Genomic DNA, 17,022 nt, shown 5'->3' on the forward strand with positions numbered 1-17,022 from the left:
TTTAACTTAAAAGCAGGAATATCTTATTTAATTAGTTTAAAATTTCAAATATTTCAAAGGAAAATTGATATTAAATAATTTATTTATCCAGACCAGAACTGTTTCGGTAATTGTTATCATTGGGATGCAGTAGAGAGCTGCCATTTTTCAAGCCTTTTTTGTAATCCCTTGATTTTTTTGTTTGTTTACAAGCACACTCAATGCCAATTTATTGATCTCCTACTAAATGACATATTTCCTGCTATCTTTCCAGCCTAATTTCTTGCTACTGCCAAGCTGACATTCCAACTTCCAGTTATACCAAACTCCTTTCAGTTTTTTCAATTCATGTACTCAGTCAACAATATCTAAATGCCAACCATTAAAAGCAAAATAAAACTAAACAAAAACTAAACTTTCTTGCCTCTCTAGGAGGTCACAGACCCCTAAGTGCTTATTCTGACATATTTTAGATCTCGGTTTAGGGATCATTTCCTAACAAAATTCTTCCATATAATCCCAGTTTGGCATAAATTCTCCTTCTATATGCTTTAAAATACATTTTTAAAAATTTCAAACTTACAGAAAAATTGCACAGACAGTACAAAGGATTCCCATATACCCTGACACTGACTGCCCAACAGTTAACATTTCACCATATCTGCCACTTGAGAGCAAGTTGCAGATATTATGCCTCTTCACTTCTAAGTACCACAGAGTTTAGTTCCCTAAGCAAGGATATTCTCCTACATAACCACAACACAACTTTTCAAGTCAGGAAATCCATTGATACAACACTACCATCCAAAACACACAGACGTCATTTAAATTTTGCCACCTGTCTCAACAATGTTTCTTTTTACTTTCTGGGACCAGGATCTCATGGAACACATGTTGCATTTAGTTGTCAGGTCTCTTCATGCTCTTCCAGGTCTTTCCTTAGGCTTTCTCTATCACAGCCTGAACTGTTTTGGAGAATGAGTAGTCTTAAATTCTACAGGATGATCCTCTGATGTCTCTTCATGACCCAGACTCAGGTTTTATTTTCTTAGGAATACTGCAGAACTGATGCTATACTCTTCTCAATGTATCACATCAGAGGGTACATGATGTTGACTCATCCCACTACTGTCGATGTTAACCTTATCATCTCATTCTATTGGTGTCTGCCAGGTCCTACAACACTAGATCATTATTTTTCCCCTTTGTAATTGGTTACATTCAATATTAGAGCTATTCCAAGACTGTCAATATCCCATTCCTCATCAATCCTTTATCAGCCTTAGCATCCACTGACAACTCCTAAACACTATGACAGTTGCCAAATGGGAACATTGCATGTGTATCATTCTTTCTATGCTTATTAGTTGGCATTCCCTTGTAAGGAACAGCTTTCCCTTCTTACTGATTGATACATCGACACTTACGGATTCCTATTCTAATCAAAAAGTTATAAACTATTTACTGTCATCATTCATTTTAATATTTAAGTTATGCAAGATCTGGCCAGTGGGAGGCTCTTCAAGCTGGCTCTATTGTCCTTTTGAAACATTTCCATCATATTTTGAGCGTTTCCTTACTGGTATGAGATGTTCCAGGTTCGTTTCATACTTTTCCTGGCCTAGCTCTGGAATCAGACCTTTCTCCAAAGGGCCCCGATTCCTTCTAGTGGAGGACAGCATTTAGGCACCAAGATCTGGGTTCTCAAAGTGCTCCTTCTTAGTTGAGTACATTGCCTTTTGGCTCTCTCAGTAAATGCTGCACTTGAAAATCTATGTGTATATGTGCACACATAAATTTATGACTAATTTTATATCTATCTGTGTGTGTGTGTGTCTGTGTATGGTACATACACATACCATAAATCCATACTCTCTAACACCAATCGAACACATCCAATTCCAATCCAAAACCTCAGGATTATTTTCAGTCTTCTTCCTTCTTCTGTTTGTAAGTATTTTCTCCAACAGTGAGAAACCTGGCTTTCATTATCTTTAATGAAATTATCTTTATCTTTAATTATCTTTAATACCGTTATGTGGCACTACCATATGACTCCACCCTGCCTCCCTGAATATCTTGGCATGCAGGGGAGGTAAGGGCTTCTTATGTGCTTTTAGAGATTTTTTTTTTTTTTTAAACATCTTTATTGGAGTATAATTGCTTTACAATGGTGTGTTAGTTTCTGCTTTATAACAAAGTGAATCAGTTATACATATGTCCCCATCTCTCTTCCCTCTTGCGTCTCCCTCCCTCCCACCCTCCCTTCCCCACCCCTCTAGGTTGTCACAAAGCACCAAGCTGATCTCCCTCTACTATGCGGCTGCTTCCCACTAGCTATCTATTTTACGTTTGGTAGTGTATATATGTCGATGCCACGCTCTCACTTTGTCCCAGCTTACCCTTCCCCCTCCCCATACCCTCAATTCCATTCTCTAGTAGGTCTGTGTCTTTATTGCCATCTTGCCTCTAGGTTCTTCATGACCTTTTTTTTTTTTTTTGGCTTAGATTCCATATATATGTGTTAGCATATGGTATTTGTTTTTCTCTTTCTGACTTACTTCACTCTGTATGACAGACTCTAGGTCCATCCACCTCACTACAAATAACTCAATTTCGTTTCTTTTCATGGCTGAGTAATATTCCATAGTATATATGTGCCCCATCTTTATCCATTCATCTGTTGATGGACACTTAGGTTGCTTCCATGTCCTGGCTATTGTAAATAGAGCTGCAGTGAACATTGTGGTACATGACTCTTTGAATTATGGTTTTCTCAGGGTATATGCCCAGTAGTGGGATTGCTGGGTCGTATGGTAGTTCTATTTTTAGTTTTTTAAGGAACCTCCATACTGTTCTCCATAGTGGCTGTATCAATTTACATTCCCACCAACAGTGCAAGAGGGTTCCCTTTTCTCCACACCCTCTCCAGCATTTATTGTTTCTAGATTTTTTGATGATGGCCATTCTGACCGGTGTGAGATGATATCTCATTGTAGTTTTGATTTGCATTTCTCTAATGATTAATGATGTTGAGCATTCTTTTATGTGTTTGTTGGCAATCTGTATATCTTCTTTGGAGAAATGTCTATTCAGGTCTTCTGCCCATTTTTGGATTGGGTTGTTTGTATGTTGATATTGAGCTGCATGAGCTGCTTGTAAATTTTGGAGATTAATCCTTTGTCACCTGCTTCATTTGCAAATATTTTCTCCCATTCTGAGGGTTGTCTTTTCGTCTTATGGTTTCCTTTGCTGTGCAAAAGCTTTTAAGTTTCATTAGGTCCCATTTGTTTATTTTTGTTTTTATTTCCATTTCTCTAGAAGGTGGGTCAAAAAGGATCTTGCTGTGATTTATGTCATAGAGTGTTCTGCCTATGTTTTCCTCTAAGAGTTTTATAGTGTCTGGCCTTACATTTAGGTCTTTAATCCATTTTGAGTTTATTTTTGGGTATGGTGTTAGGGAGCATTCTAATTTCATTCTTTTACATGTAGCTGTCCAGTTTTCCCAGCACCACTTATTGAAGAGGCTGTCTTTTCCCCACTGTATATTCTTGCCTCCTTTATCAAAGAAAAGGTGACCATATGTGCATGGGTTTATCTCTGGGCTTGCTATCCTGTTCCATTGATCTATATTTCTGTTTTTGTGCCAGTACCACACTGTATTGATTACTGTAGCTTTGTAGTATAGTCTGAAGTCAGGGAGCCTGATTCCTCCAGCTCCATTTTTCTTTCTCAAGATTGCTTTGGCTATTCGGGGTCTTTTGTGTTTCCACACAAATTGTGAAATTTTTTGTTCTAGGTCTGTGAAAAATGCCAGTGGTAGTTTGACAGGGATTGCATTGAATCTGTAGTGTGCTTTGGGTAGTACAGTCACTTTCACAATGTTGATTCTACCAATCCAAGAACATGGTATATCCATATATTTGTATCATCTTTAATTTCTTTCATCAGTGTCTTATAATTTTCTGCATACAGGGCTTTTGTCTCCTTAGGTAGGTTTATTCCTAGATATTTTATTCTTTTTGTTGCAATGGTAAATGGGAGTGTTTTCTTAATTTCACTGTGAGATTTTTCATTATTAGTGGATAGGAATGCAAGAGATTTCTGTGCATTTTGTATCCTGCTACTTTACCAAATTCATTGATTTGCTCTAGTAGTTTTCTGGTAGCATCCTTAGGATTCTCTATGTATAATATCATGCCATCTGCAAACAGTGTAAGCTTTACTTCTTCTTTTCTGATTTGGATTCCTTTAATTTCTTTTTCTTCTCTTACTGCTGTGGCTAAAACTTCCAAAACTATGTTGAATAACAGTGGTGAGAGTGGGCAACCTTGTCTTGTTCCTGATCTTAGTGGAAATGGTTTCAGTTTTTCACCACTGAGGACGATGTTGGCTGTGGGTTTGTCACATATGGCCTTTATTATGTTGAGGAAAGTTCCCTCTATGCCTACTTTTTGGAGGGTTTTTATCATAAATGGGTGTTGAATTTTGTCAAAAGCTTTCTCTGCATCTATTGAGATGATCATATGGTTTTTCTCCTTCAATTTGTTAATATGGTGTATCACATTGATTGATTTGCGTATATTGAAGAAGCCTTGCATTCTTGGGATAAACCCCACTTGATCATGGTGTATGATCCTTTTAATGTGCTGTTGGATTCTGTTTGCTAGTATTTTGTTGAGGATTTTTGCATCTATGTTCATCAGTGATATTGGCCTGTAGTTTTCTTTCTTTGTGACATCTTTATCTGGTTTTGGTATCAGGGTGATGGTGGCCTCGTAGAATGAGTTGGGGAGTGTTCCTCCCTCTGCTGTATTCTGGAAGAGTTTGAGAAGGATAGGTGTTAGCTCTTCTCTAAATGTTTGATAGAATTCACCTGTGAAGCCATCTGGTCCTGGGCTTTTGTTTGTTGGAAGATTTTTAATCACAGTTTCAATTTCAGTGCTGGTGATTGGTCTGTTCATACTTTCTATTTCTTCCTGGTTCAGTCTCAGAAGGTTGTGCATTTCTAAGAATTTGCCCATTTCTTCCAGGTTGTCCATTTTATTGGCATATAGTTGCCTGTAGTAATCTCTCATGATCCTTTGTATTTCTGCAGTGTCAGTTGTTACTTCTCCTTTTTCATTTCTAATTCTATTGATCTGAGTCTTCTCCCTTTTTTTCCTGATGAGTCTGGCTAATGGTTTATCAATTTTGTTTATCTTCTCAAAGAACCATCTTTTAGTTTTATTAATCTTTGCTATCGTTTCCTTCATTTCTTTCTGATCTGATCTTTATGATTTGTTTCCTTCTGCTGACTTTGGGGTTTTTTGTTCTTCTTTCTCTGATTGCTTTAGGTGTAAAGTTAGGTTGTTTGAGATGTTTCTTGTTTCTTAAGGTAGGGTTGTATTGCTATAAACTTCCCTCTTAGAACTGCTTTTGCTGCATCCCATAGGTTTTGGGTCGTCGTGTTCTCATTGTCATTTGTTTCTAGGTATTTTTTGATTTCCTCTTTGATTTCTGCAGTGATCTCTTGGTTATTAAGTAGTGTATTGTTTAGTCTCCATGTGTTTGTATTTTTCACAGATTTGATATCCAGTCTCATAGCACTGTGGTCGGAAAAGATACTTGATACGATTTCAATTTTCTTAAATTTACCAAGGCTTGATTTGTGACCCAAGATATGAACTATCCTGGAGAATGTTCCATGAACACTTGAGAAGAATGTATATTCTGTTGTTTTTGGATGGAATGTCCTATAAATATCAATTAAGTCCATCTTGTTTAATGTATCATTTAAAGCTTGTGTTTCCTTATTTATTTTCATTTTGGATGATCTGTCCATTGGTGAAAGTGGGGTGTTAAAGTCCCCTACTATGATTGTGTTACTGTCGATTTCCCCTTTTATGGCTGTTAGCATTTGCCTTATGTATTGAGGTGCTCCTATGTTGGGTGCATAAATATTTACGATTGTTATATCTTCTTCTTGGATCGATCCCTTGATGATTACGTAGTGTCCTTCTTTGTCTCCTGTAATAGTCTTTGTTTTAAAGTCTATTTTGTCTGATATGAGAATTGCTACTCCAGCTTTCTTTTGATTTCCATGTGCATGGAATATCTTTTTCCATCCCCTCACTTTCAGTCTGTATGTGTCCCTAGGTCTGAAGTGGGTCTCTTGTAGACAGCATATATACGGGTCTTGTTTTTGTATCCATTCAGCAAGTCTATGTCTTTTGGTTGGAGCATTTAATCCATTTACATTTAAGGCAATTATCGATATGTATGTTCCTATTACCATTTTCTTAATTGTTTTGGGGTTGTTATTGTAGGGTTTTTCCTTCTCTTGTGTTTCCTGCCTAGAGAAGTTCCTTTAGCATTTGTTGTAAAGTGGGTTTGGTGGTGCTGAATTCTCTTAGCTTTTGCTTGTCTGTAAAGGTTTTAATTTCTCCATCAAATCTGAATGAGATCCTTGCTGGGTAGAGTAATCTTGGTTGTAGGTTTTTCTCCTTCATCACTTTAAATATGTCCTGCCATTCCCTTCTGGCTTGCAGAGTTTCTGCTGAAAGATCAGCTGTTAACCTTATGGGGATTCCCTTGTGTGTTATTTGTTGTTTTTCCCTTGCTGCTTTTAATATTTTTTCATTGTATTTAATTTTTGATAGTTTGATTAATATGTGTCTTGGCGTGTTTCTCCTTGGATTTATCCTGTATGGGACTCTCTGTACTTCCTGGACTTGATTAACTATTTCCTTACCCATATTAGGAAAGTTTTCAACTATAATCTCTTCAAATATTTTCTCAGTCCCTTTCTTTTTGTCTTCTTCTGGGACCCGTATAATTCGAATGTTGGTGCTAGATTCTTATACCTCACTTTTATAGAACTTATATACGATCATGGCTTGCTTTCTTCTCTGTATCCCCAACAGACTGTAAGTTCAGACAGTGAAACCTATCTGTGCCTTTTTGGCTCAGAGTAAGAAATATTTATCGATGGAATAAAACAAAGAGTTTTCACTGGACAATTTTAGGAATCAACAGTGATAAAATCTTAAGAATGGACTAGATTTCAAGAAGTGAGAGAAAAAAGGTCAAAGAATCAAAGATATAATTTTCTTAAAATACCAAAAAGAGGTAGGAAAGGAAACAAACTGAACAGGTATGATATTAGCCAGGGGACCAGGACCAACATTTCAGAATGCATGAGGGGGAGTTTCCAGAAGAAAGAAATGGTCAACAGTGTCAAAAGTTATAAAGAAGTGAATTAGGAGGAGGAGTGAATATGTATGACTAAACATTATCTTCAATTGTGAGTTTGAAGTTCTTCCTCTTTTTAAAGTCTCTAAGTGGTTCAAGTTTTATACTCTGATTGTGAATTTCTAAATCTCATTGGTGACACCATGTTTTATCACTGGAAACCATTTTCTTCGAAATTTTACTTTTTCTTGTTTATCCTGGAACATCAGAACAATTGACAAGTCTTCCTGCTATTATCACTTAAAAATATAGCATAATCCTATAGAAATCTTGATCAATGTCAAGTTGTCTTTCAAAATGAGTGTCTTTACCAAAATTTAACTCTTTAGTCGCCAGTGTTTGTCTTTTGGTAAGTCAAATCTCTAACTTTTAAAACATTTTGATCAGTCCCGGGATGACCGGATGATGGTTTTGTGCATCAAAAGAGCACGATCACTAGATTCTTTAAACCTTTAATATCAGGAAAAATAAACAGATTTATACATCTTGTGGGTCAATATATATTCTCATATTTGTCAACAAGTTAAATGTATTCCATTGATAATTGTTTAACTAGTCACAAATTTTGGCACACATTTTTTGTCTATAAAAGATCTTCATTCTGACAGGGAAATTGACACTAATGATGAGAATGCTTAATAATAACAATCATAATATCAACAAAAATATATACTTGTGAGTCAGTACATCTGTGCCAGGAATTGTGCTAAGCATTTTATATTTATTTCCCTCAATGCTTACAACAATCCCACGAGGTTGTTATTATAAATCCTTTCTGATGATGAGAAACTGAGATTTAGTACAGAAGTAAGTTTGTTAATTTGTCCATGGTTATACTATCTGTAAGTAGTAGAGCCAGGACTTCAAATCAGATCAACATATTCCGAAAGTTCTAAAAGATAAGCCTTAAATCCTAGGATTTAAAATAAATGAAATAACATAAAATATTATTAAGTATTTTAAACTAATTAATAATTCAACGAAGGAGTTTCTTGCTGCAGAAAAAATCATTTAGTTTACAGAAGATTCATCATATGATTACAATGGTGAGCCCCTCTAGGATCTTAAAATTCTGGTGTGTATTTCCTTGAATACCATTATATGTATATAATCTACTCACAGAGACTAAACACTCAATGATGATTAAAAAATAGTGAATTTATCTATGCCTTTATGATATAATTCAGTTAACAATTTTGACCTACCAAATTTTTTTAATGGGCCCCCTCAATTACATGAAATGAAGTAGAACGAAATAATTATGAAATTTTGGAACTAGAAGGGATTTTAGAAATACAGGAGTCCACTCTCATTTTACCTGTAAGAAAAGCAAGGCCCAGGAAGGTTAAGTGACTTGCTCAAAGTCATACATTGCTGGGCTTTGCTGGCATTTGGATCTAAGATGCTTGACACATTAAGGTCCTGCTAACAATACCACTGTCATTTTTTTTTCCTGTAAAAAGGCAATATCAGTAGAAAAGATATTAAAATTCAGAAGTGTGACATTCAGTGTGGAAAGATATTTGTCTCCAAATTACAACTCACCATTTGACATATATATTTACTTATTTATTTTTCTTTTTTCTGTTATCTCAACCACTGTAACTGCACTGTCCAATATAGTAGCCCTTTGCCACATGTGGTTATTTAAATTAAAATGAATGAAGTTAAAAATTCGATTCCTCAGTCACACTAGCCACATTTCAAGTGCTCAAAGGTGCTCAAAGTACCTGAGCTACTGCATATGACAGTGCAGATATGGAACATTTCTCTCTTCCCAGAAAGTTGTTGGGCGCTGCTGCATTAGAACGCCAGTTCCATGAGAGAGGGATTCTCTTAGTTTGTTTTCTGATGTATCCCACATGGAGAATGGTGCCTCGCACATAGTAAACCTCAACAAATTTTTGTTGAATGACTATTTCTGAGAGTGATTTTTGTACAGCCCTATGAACTTTCCAATCATATATATGGCAACGCATTTTTTTGGTATTGGCTTATGTCCAAAAAGGGAATATCTGTGACAAAATGGCTGTTAAAATAATGAGATGCAGTTTGGCAAAAGAAGTAAACATTGTACCAAAAAGCCCGATATACTGCTAACTTAAATTGAGTAAGATAGCACAGTGTTCACTATGTAAACTTTTCTTGGTTTGGGAAGGAGAATGAATTTCTTCTTTGCCAGAGATTTTGAATTTGTTAATTTCCTTTGTCCTACAAAGGTAGAAAATAATTGGAAAAGACATATATCCCAGGACATGGTCATAATTCAAAGTCAAAAGAAAATAATATATTTTTCATTGTGTTTCACTGGATTTCAAATAATAATTTAAATACTTTAACAGTGTAATTAACACAATAGAGATTTACTACAGTCTTCTTTACGATTTCAGCTACAAGACTCCTATCATTTACTCAATGTAGAACTTAATTCTCTTTATGCAGCTGAAGTCCTTCTCTTATGTTTTCACATTGATATCATTAAATAAATTCAAATTCTACGTATGAAATACTTTACAAAGACAAAATTACTGGGAAAGGACATGTTAAATAGCATTTATTCTGAAAAACAGAACATGTAAGGAAGAGTAAGTGTAGTATGTTTAAAATATAGGTACCTTGGTTATACGGGGGGATACAGTACATTTATTTTCAGTATATGAGTAAATGTCCCAACAACCTGTTTTTTTTTTTTTTTTCTGCTCAAATGCTTGCTGATTTTTCCCTATCTGAAAAGTGAAGGATAGTCTTCTCAAGATTTGCCTATCCTTAACATCCATTATGTTTTTCATTTTATCATGTATAGTAAGAACTATACATTCAGTATTAACAAAGAATAATCTCATATACTGAATAACCAGAAGAATAAAATATCTGTACTTTCATTTACATATATAATTAACTAATAATATCTTTATCTGGTCACAAATAAAATTCCTGTTCAATGCAAACTTTAAACATACAGAAATAAAAAAAGAAATCACTCATAATCCTATCACCCAGAAATAAAGGATAAGTCCCTTACAGTCTTTTTGGGGTGTGTGTGTGTGTGCGTGTGCGTGCATGTTGGGGGGGTGTGGAGTGGAGGAGCTGAGTTTGTACAGTGATATATGGTAAAGGTGACATACCACACAGGTTTGTGCCTTTTTTACATTTGGTAATAGATCGTAAACATTCTGTCATATCAATAAATTTAATCCTATAACATACCTTTTAATAGCTGCATACTATTTCACCATTTGGATATACTATAATTTATTTAACCACTCATTCATCTATTATTGGACAAATATCTTTGAGACTTTCAGTAGAATGGTCAGATGCAGTGTACTTTTAGAATGTCAAAATCAGCTTTAGAATATAAAATGGTCAACAGCATTCACTATGTTACCTCAATTCACACACCTGTTTATAGAGTTTCAGGAATGGTGAGAAATTCCAATTCTATAGGGTCAACAAATCAATAGTTTATTCTTGGTGTCACTCATTAACAGTCTCTATATTTCCGGCTGTCTTGGTTTTCTTAGCATAGTGTTGAATGAACACTGTGAATTTTTCAGATTAAACATTTTATCTATGAGAAGGATAAAGACCTCCAGGTTATGGATACTTCAACACCACCAACCTATTCTGACAGTTGAACCAATTCCGGTGTAATTTCTATGTTTCATGTGTTCTCTCATAGATATTTATTCTTTGCAACATTGCAGATTTTTGTAATTTTACTTTGCTTTCATAATTTTAGATACTATTACCTTTTCTTGCATTTTTTGGGCATAGTGATTTGATACCATGTTCCAAATACCCAGTCCATAAATATATAAACAGTATAAGTAAGCCATTGTGGATTTAGTTCAGACCCATGAAAACCATCTCAGAAGTACTTAAAAATTATAGTCTAATCATTAGTAATTATAAATTCTGGAGAAGCTGTTTATTAAAAGATTGTCTTTTACATATTCAAAATGACTAGTCAACACCACTGAAGAAGTTAATAGCGTACTTTTTATTTTCTTAGATACAATATACCAATAAAAGAAAATTTTATTAGTTTATGATCATTTTAAATAGACTAAATAAGAAATTTAACACTTGTTTTTATATACATCATTCCAATTAATCACAAAAATAGCTTTGCCAATTCTACTTTAATGACTACATAATGAAATTGAAGAAATGTTTTGTTGTTTGAAAAGGTCATGCTACTAAATAGTTAATAGTGTAAACATTGCTTTAGGAAATGTTTAACAGTTTGCTCAAAATTCTTTAAAAAATAGTATAAATGTAAATTATTATAAATTTGAAAGACAGATGTTTGGATTAATGAAGCTTAACTATATATGGGGAGGGGGCAAAAAAGGGCCACTCATAGAAGAGTACAATTGTTTTAAAATATACTTAGGTAAAGACTGTTTAAAAGTCTTGAGGAAAAAGAACTTGTATCATAACTCTTTATTACCTTTAACTTTTTAATTGCCTCTTTTAAAAATCCAAAGGTTGTTGTTCTTAAAAAAAATTTCAAACAACCTAGACTTACAACTCCACATTTCTACCACTAACCCATTCTTCCTAAAAGTGTCTTTCATTTTGTCAGTTTCTTTAGGTGTGGAACTCAGTATCTTATACGTAGCAGGTATTTCAACAATGTCAAATGGATGCAATTCCAATAACTCCATGAGATTTTCATTATTCATATGCAATAAATGGAATCAGAAAAATTCTCACATGCTTGTACAAGAAATTCACATTTCCCTAATGGAGATTTTCACACACCTCTTATATCTACGAAATACATAAAACTATGAATGGGATGTCTGAAACACCATGAAGACTGCAATGAAAGATACAACTTTCTGTCCTTAGAAAAGGAAATTTAAAAGACTCAGGCACCTATAAGCAGATCTGACTGTCAATACATATAGGTTCACCCACAGAGAAAATAAAACTCCCATATGTTGAAACACTTGGCATCCGTGCACTTCTTTTTCCTATTTCATGCCATGTTTCCCTGGCCCTATGTACTGAATGCATTTTCAGTGTGAAGGAGAACACTCCTCCAGCTGCTAATGTGAGGACTTCTAGCCCTGTAACCATGAGATGACCCAGCACTGCTGCCTGCTTAGAGTTCTCCCCTGGGGGTGAATGTGGGTGCTGGCACTCTTTGCTGTGCATTAGAAGCAGAGAACACCAGCAATTGGGACACTTCAAGGACACTGCATAATTTCAGTAAGAGTTAGGAGAGGAGAAGGAAAACTCCATTTCTATCAAATGTGCTATCAAAGTAAGCACAGCTTTCTTGTTCCATTTTTTGGTCAGGAAGGAAGTGGAAATTTTTGAAAAATGAAAAAGATTTTATTGTGATAAAAATAATAATAAACCAGGGTTTACTTTAAATCTGGGAAAATGATGTATACAAAAACAAAGAGAGTGACAAAACAATCATCTTGACATTAATATTCCATATGGTTAAGCATTTAATTTCTTCTTGTGTTACATATATATATATATATATATATATATACACACACACACACACACACACACACACACACACACACATGCATGTTGTCTCTATTCTAAACCTAAACTATAAGCTACCTGCAAGTAAAAACTGTGCTTTATTCTCTTTAGCAAATAAATATTTATGTTATTGATAAACTATCTGAGGATGAAAGTCTATGAAATCACAGAGCTCTTATAGGTAAAGATAGTTGGATGATCTATTGTTAACTATTAATAGATCTAACCCTTCTAGAAGCAGCTAATTTTATGCTTGATATGCCACTATAATTGGGCAAAATTGGTAAGTTACAGCCATGTTATTGTAACTATATAATATAAAAATAAGCTTAAGTATGTTCGTAGAAAATTTTATTGCCATCCTTTGCAGTATAATCTGCATTTACCAAAATTATATATATTTTGAAAGGTAGGTTCAAAGTATATGGTAGACTCCAAGGGTCAGCAAACTTTTTTCTGTTAAGATCTAGACAGTAAATATTTTAGGGTTGCAGGCCACCTATGGTCTCCATCATGATCACTCAGATCTGCTACTGCAGTGTAAAAGAAGCCATAGACAATACATAAATGAATGAATGTGGCAGTGTTCCAATAAAATTTTATTCACAAAAAGTCAGCCAAACTATGGGCTATAGTTTGCCAACCCTTAATGTAGGTTATACATCACTAGAAGTAGCATAAAATGGGATGAAGAATAATTTAATATTTTTATAGGAAAGAAATATATGTGACATTTTCAAGATCTTTATTGACTCTTAAAAAAAAACACAACAAAAAACCACCAAACTTAAATAGCACACACAAATCTTACCTGGTTAGGTATCCTCAGTGGGGGCCTTGGACCTCCAGGGTACCGAGGTGACATAAAAGGCTATTGAAGTAAAACAAACAAATAAACAAAACAAAAAAACAATGTAAAATACAGATCTGAAAATAAACTGCTTTAAAGAATTTTCGAGTTATACAAAACATAAATCAAATTTACTTATGTGGCTGATTTCAGTAAAATAAAAGCTTTTAAGAAAAATTACCATCCTATTTTTTATTTTGTAGAATATCTGGAAAAATTTCCAAAGAAATCATTAAAAAATCGAAGATGACTAAAGTAACTGTAGCAAAAAAATTTTTTAATGCTATCTAATTGGCAAAAAGTAAGACTAAGAAATTTAGGCAATTGAATCTTAGTCAAGACTTCAGGAAGAGGATCACTGGCTACATTTTTATACAAACTGGATTCTGAATTACTCAATTCAGTTATCATTTTCCTCTAATAATTTTGACTGAATTACCCAATTCGGTTATAATTTTCCTCTAATAATTTTAAAGTTGCCAAATTTCTTCATCTTTTCTTTTGTAGCTCCATTTAAAATGGTAAAGAAATTTCTTTTCCAAGGGACATTTGTGGTTAGGAGAGCTTTGGCTTTCTTTCATTAAGGGTTTTTTATAATTCAAAATCGATTATAAATTTTAAAATTGAAATTGCTTTGCATATTTTGAGCCTAGCAGACTATGAGGTGTGTACTTTTTTTAATAACCATTTTTTATTGAAGTATAGTTAATTAACAATGTTGCATTAGTTTTAGGTGTACAGCAAAGTGATTCCATTATATATATATACATATACACACACAGACAAATATATACATATAAATATAGACACATATATATATTCTTTTTCATATTATTTTCCATGATAGGTTATTACAAGATATTAAATATAGTTCCCTGTGCTATACAGCAAGTCCTGGTTGTTTATCTATTTTATATGTAGTAGTATGTATATGTTATGAGGTGTGTACTTTTAACAGAAGAAAAAAATGGCCTTATATTAAAACTCAAGTCAATTTATCTTGTTAGATGAATCAGAGGCTGCTAAGAGGTACTGATTCTGTCAGTCCCGAAACTGTCTGAAAAATATGCTAAAAGTATCATTTCAGTGATTGTCCAATGATGAGTGGAAGGAGAATATTTTTGATCACTCAGATTTGGGCACAGTTTTTTTTTTAAGTTTATTCCTAAAATTATTCAAAATTCCATTTTTATAGAAAAATATAATTTTGTTTAATTATAATACATAATTACATGTAATATAAGCAAATTATCAACTCTAAAGGGTTGAATATTAAGTAAAATATTAAGAATGAATTAATATAAATTAAGAATCAATTTACCAAAGGATTGGGCAAGCCAAATCTATAGTACTTTTTACATAATTAAATTCCACATTTATAATGAATTTTCTAAAAATATTTTTAGAAATTAGGCCTGCAGTTCTAGGGCTATTTTAAAAGCAGCAGCTGAAAAATAAAATTCTAGCAAATTTATGTGGTATAGACTTTTCTATAATATCTTTTGGAGGGTCTGACAAACCAACAAGAAGAACTTTAGAATTAAGCAGTTTGAGTTTTTACTTACTGTGTTGTTATATGTTAACATATTCCTAGGAGATCATTTTAAATGGACAGAAACAGTAGATTATTCAGGTAATAGTGTCACCTCCAGCTGATAAAACTTAAGTGGATTTTCCAGTTTAAACATTTAAAAAATGTTCAGTTTTCACATATTTGATTAAAGTTGACTCTCATCATTTCTGAAGCTCTACTCTAAATTGGATTAATTAGTTAACTATACTGTCAACTGGAAGCTCATCCCAATATTCACACTCCCTCTGCTACTTTTCTAACCACCTAATTTCATTTATGAAACTGTCTTATAAATTCTGGACTCACTTAAAAAATTTAATAATTAAATATCATGTCATTGATTTTGGAATGGTTGCCTTTCTTTCACAAAGTGATGTTTTATGACATAGTCACTAAGCCCAAGTACAATATCAATTTAAGGTTTGAGACATGGAGAAATAAAAATAGGTTACTAATAATTCCTGTCTATAATAAAATCACTTCAAAATGGAATACAAGGTAGAAATTGTTAAAACACTACTAAATACTGATAACCTTGAAATGTACCTTATTTGAAACAGAGCATTTGAGATTTGTATGTTCCTCTGAATGTAAAATAATGTTATAGTATTAACATAAATGGACTATTTGAAAAGAGAAAATTTTTCTCTGATCAATGGCATTGTGAATAAATGTATTTTAACAGGACTGTTGTACTCTCCTATCTGACCATGAGGCCCCATCAAGGGATTACTAAGAGGGAGAGGCAGTGCATGTGGTAGTTGTGAACCTGTAGTCCCCTATGGAATAAGATTGCCAGAGAGAAAAGAGTCTCTTTTTAATATTTATTTCCTCTTGTATGCCCTCCTCCAGAAGTTCAAATTTTTTTTAGCCAAAAAAAAAAGAAAGAAAGAAAACCACTTCCATTTTTCAATCTATAGCTATACAATTAAAGCAAAAAATAACAAAAATCTAGTTAGTTTAGATAAAAAACTAATACTTTCCCCTAAAATATAAACATTATTATGGTTAAAGCATTTTAATATCAAATTAGTGCTGTTATAAGCTCTTAATATTCAGATTGATTCTTAAGATATCTGGTTAACCACCTAGGTCCTCAACTGCCTACTTGTTGAGGTACAGACACAGCAACAGAACCCAAAAGAGTTTTCATGTTAGCAACTGAGAATATTCTACTAATATTCTGTATTTCACTATTCAGAAGTCAATTTGCTTTCAAATATAATTTAAGGTATTAAAACAAGTTTAAATTCTTTTATGGTAAAATGCTAATCTAAGAGATTACCTACTGATATTATAAAGTATACCTACTGATATTATAAAGTACATCTATCGACAGACCTTCAGTACTCTCTGCGGTGATAACCTGGGAAGAACAGGTTCCTCAAAAGAGCCCTTAGCTATGAAAGTATGCTTACTCTTAATATTTGGGGAAAATTTTTTAATAGTTGTTTGGGCATCAAAATATGTGCTTGAGGGTGTCAGAATGATGAATCAATATTTTAAATGGAAAAAGCCTTCCCCTTGAAAAATGGGCTAAAAAGTTATTTATAATGTGTATGGAAAACATTTGACTGGGAGTCAAAGGCCTGGATTCTAGTTTTTGCACCACCACTAATTAGCAGAGGGACCCTAAATTAAAAACCTTTCAGGGCTTTAGTTTTCCCAACCTTAAAATGAGAGAGTTGGACAAGATGATCTCAGAAGTCTCTTGGGAAATAATAATTTAAAATCCCCATGATACTGAATGTCAATATTATGACATAGTATGAGTGTGTTTCGTGTTTGGTAATTGCAATCATTGTCGCTTTTGTTGTGGTCATCCATTTACAATGCTTGGTGTCAGTTTATTTATCTCTTGCAAAAATAA

General features: G+C 33.6%; 1 protein-coding gene across 9 annotated transcripts in view; it reads right to left on the bottom strand.

Annotated features, from left to right (window-relative positions):
* The window catches only part of SSBP2 (single stranded DNA binding protein 2), a 297,896-nt gene that overhangs the window by 55,920 nt on the left and 224,954 nt on the right, over positions 1-17,022 (bottom strand). For all 9 annotated transcript variants that reach the window (XM_059916696.1, XM_059916695.1, XM_059916692.1 and 6 more), the window contains one exon: positions 13,541-13,600. In XM_059916696.1, the coding sequence (XP_059772679.1) occupies positions 13,541-13,600 (60 nt within the window). The remainder of the gene's footprint in view (positions 1-13,540; positions 13,601-17,022) is intronic.

The sequence above is a fragment of the Balaenoptera ricei genome, chromosome 3, assembly GCF_028023285.1.
Source record: "Balaenoptera ricei isolate mBalRic1 chromosome 3, mBalRic1.hap2, whole genome shotgun sequence".
Taxonomy (NCBI): Eukaryota; Metazoa; Chordata; class Mammalia; order Artiodactyla; family Balaenopteridae; genus Balaenoptera; species Balaenoptera ricei.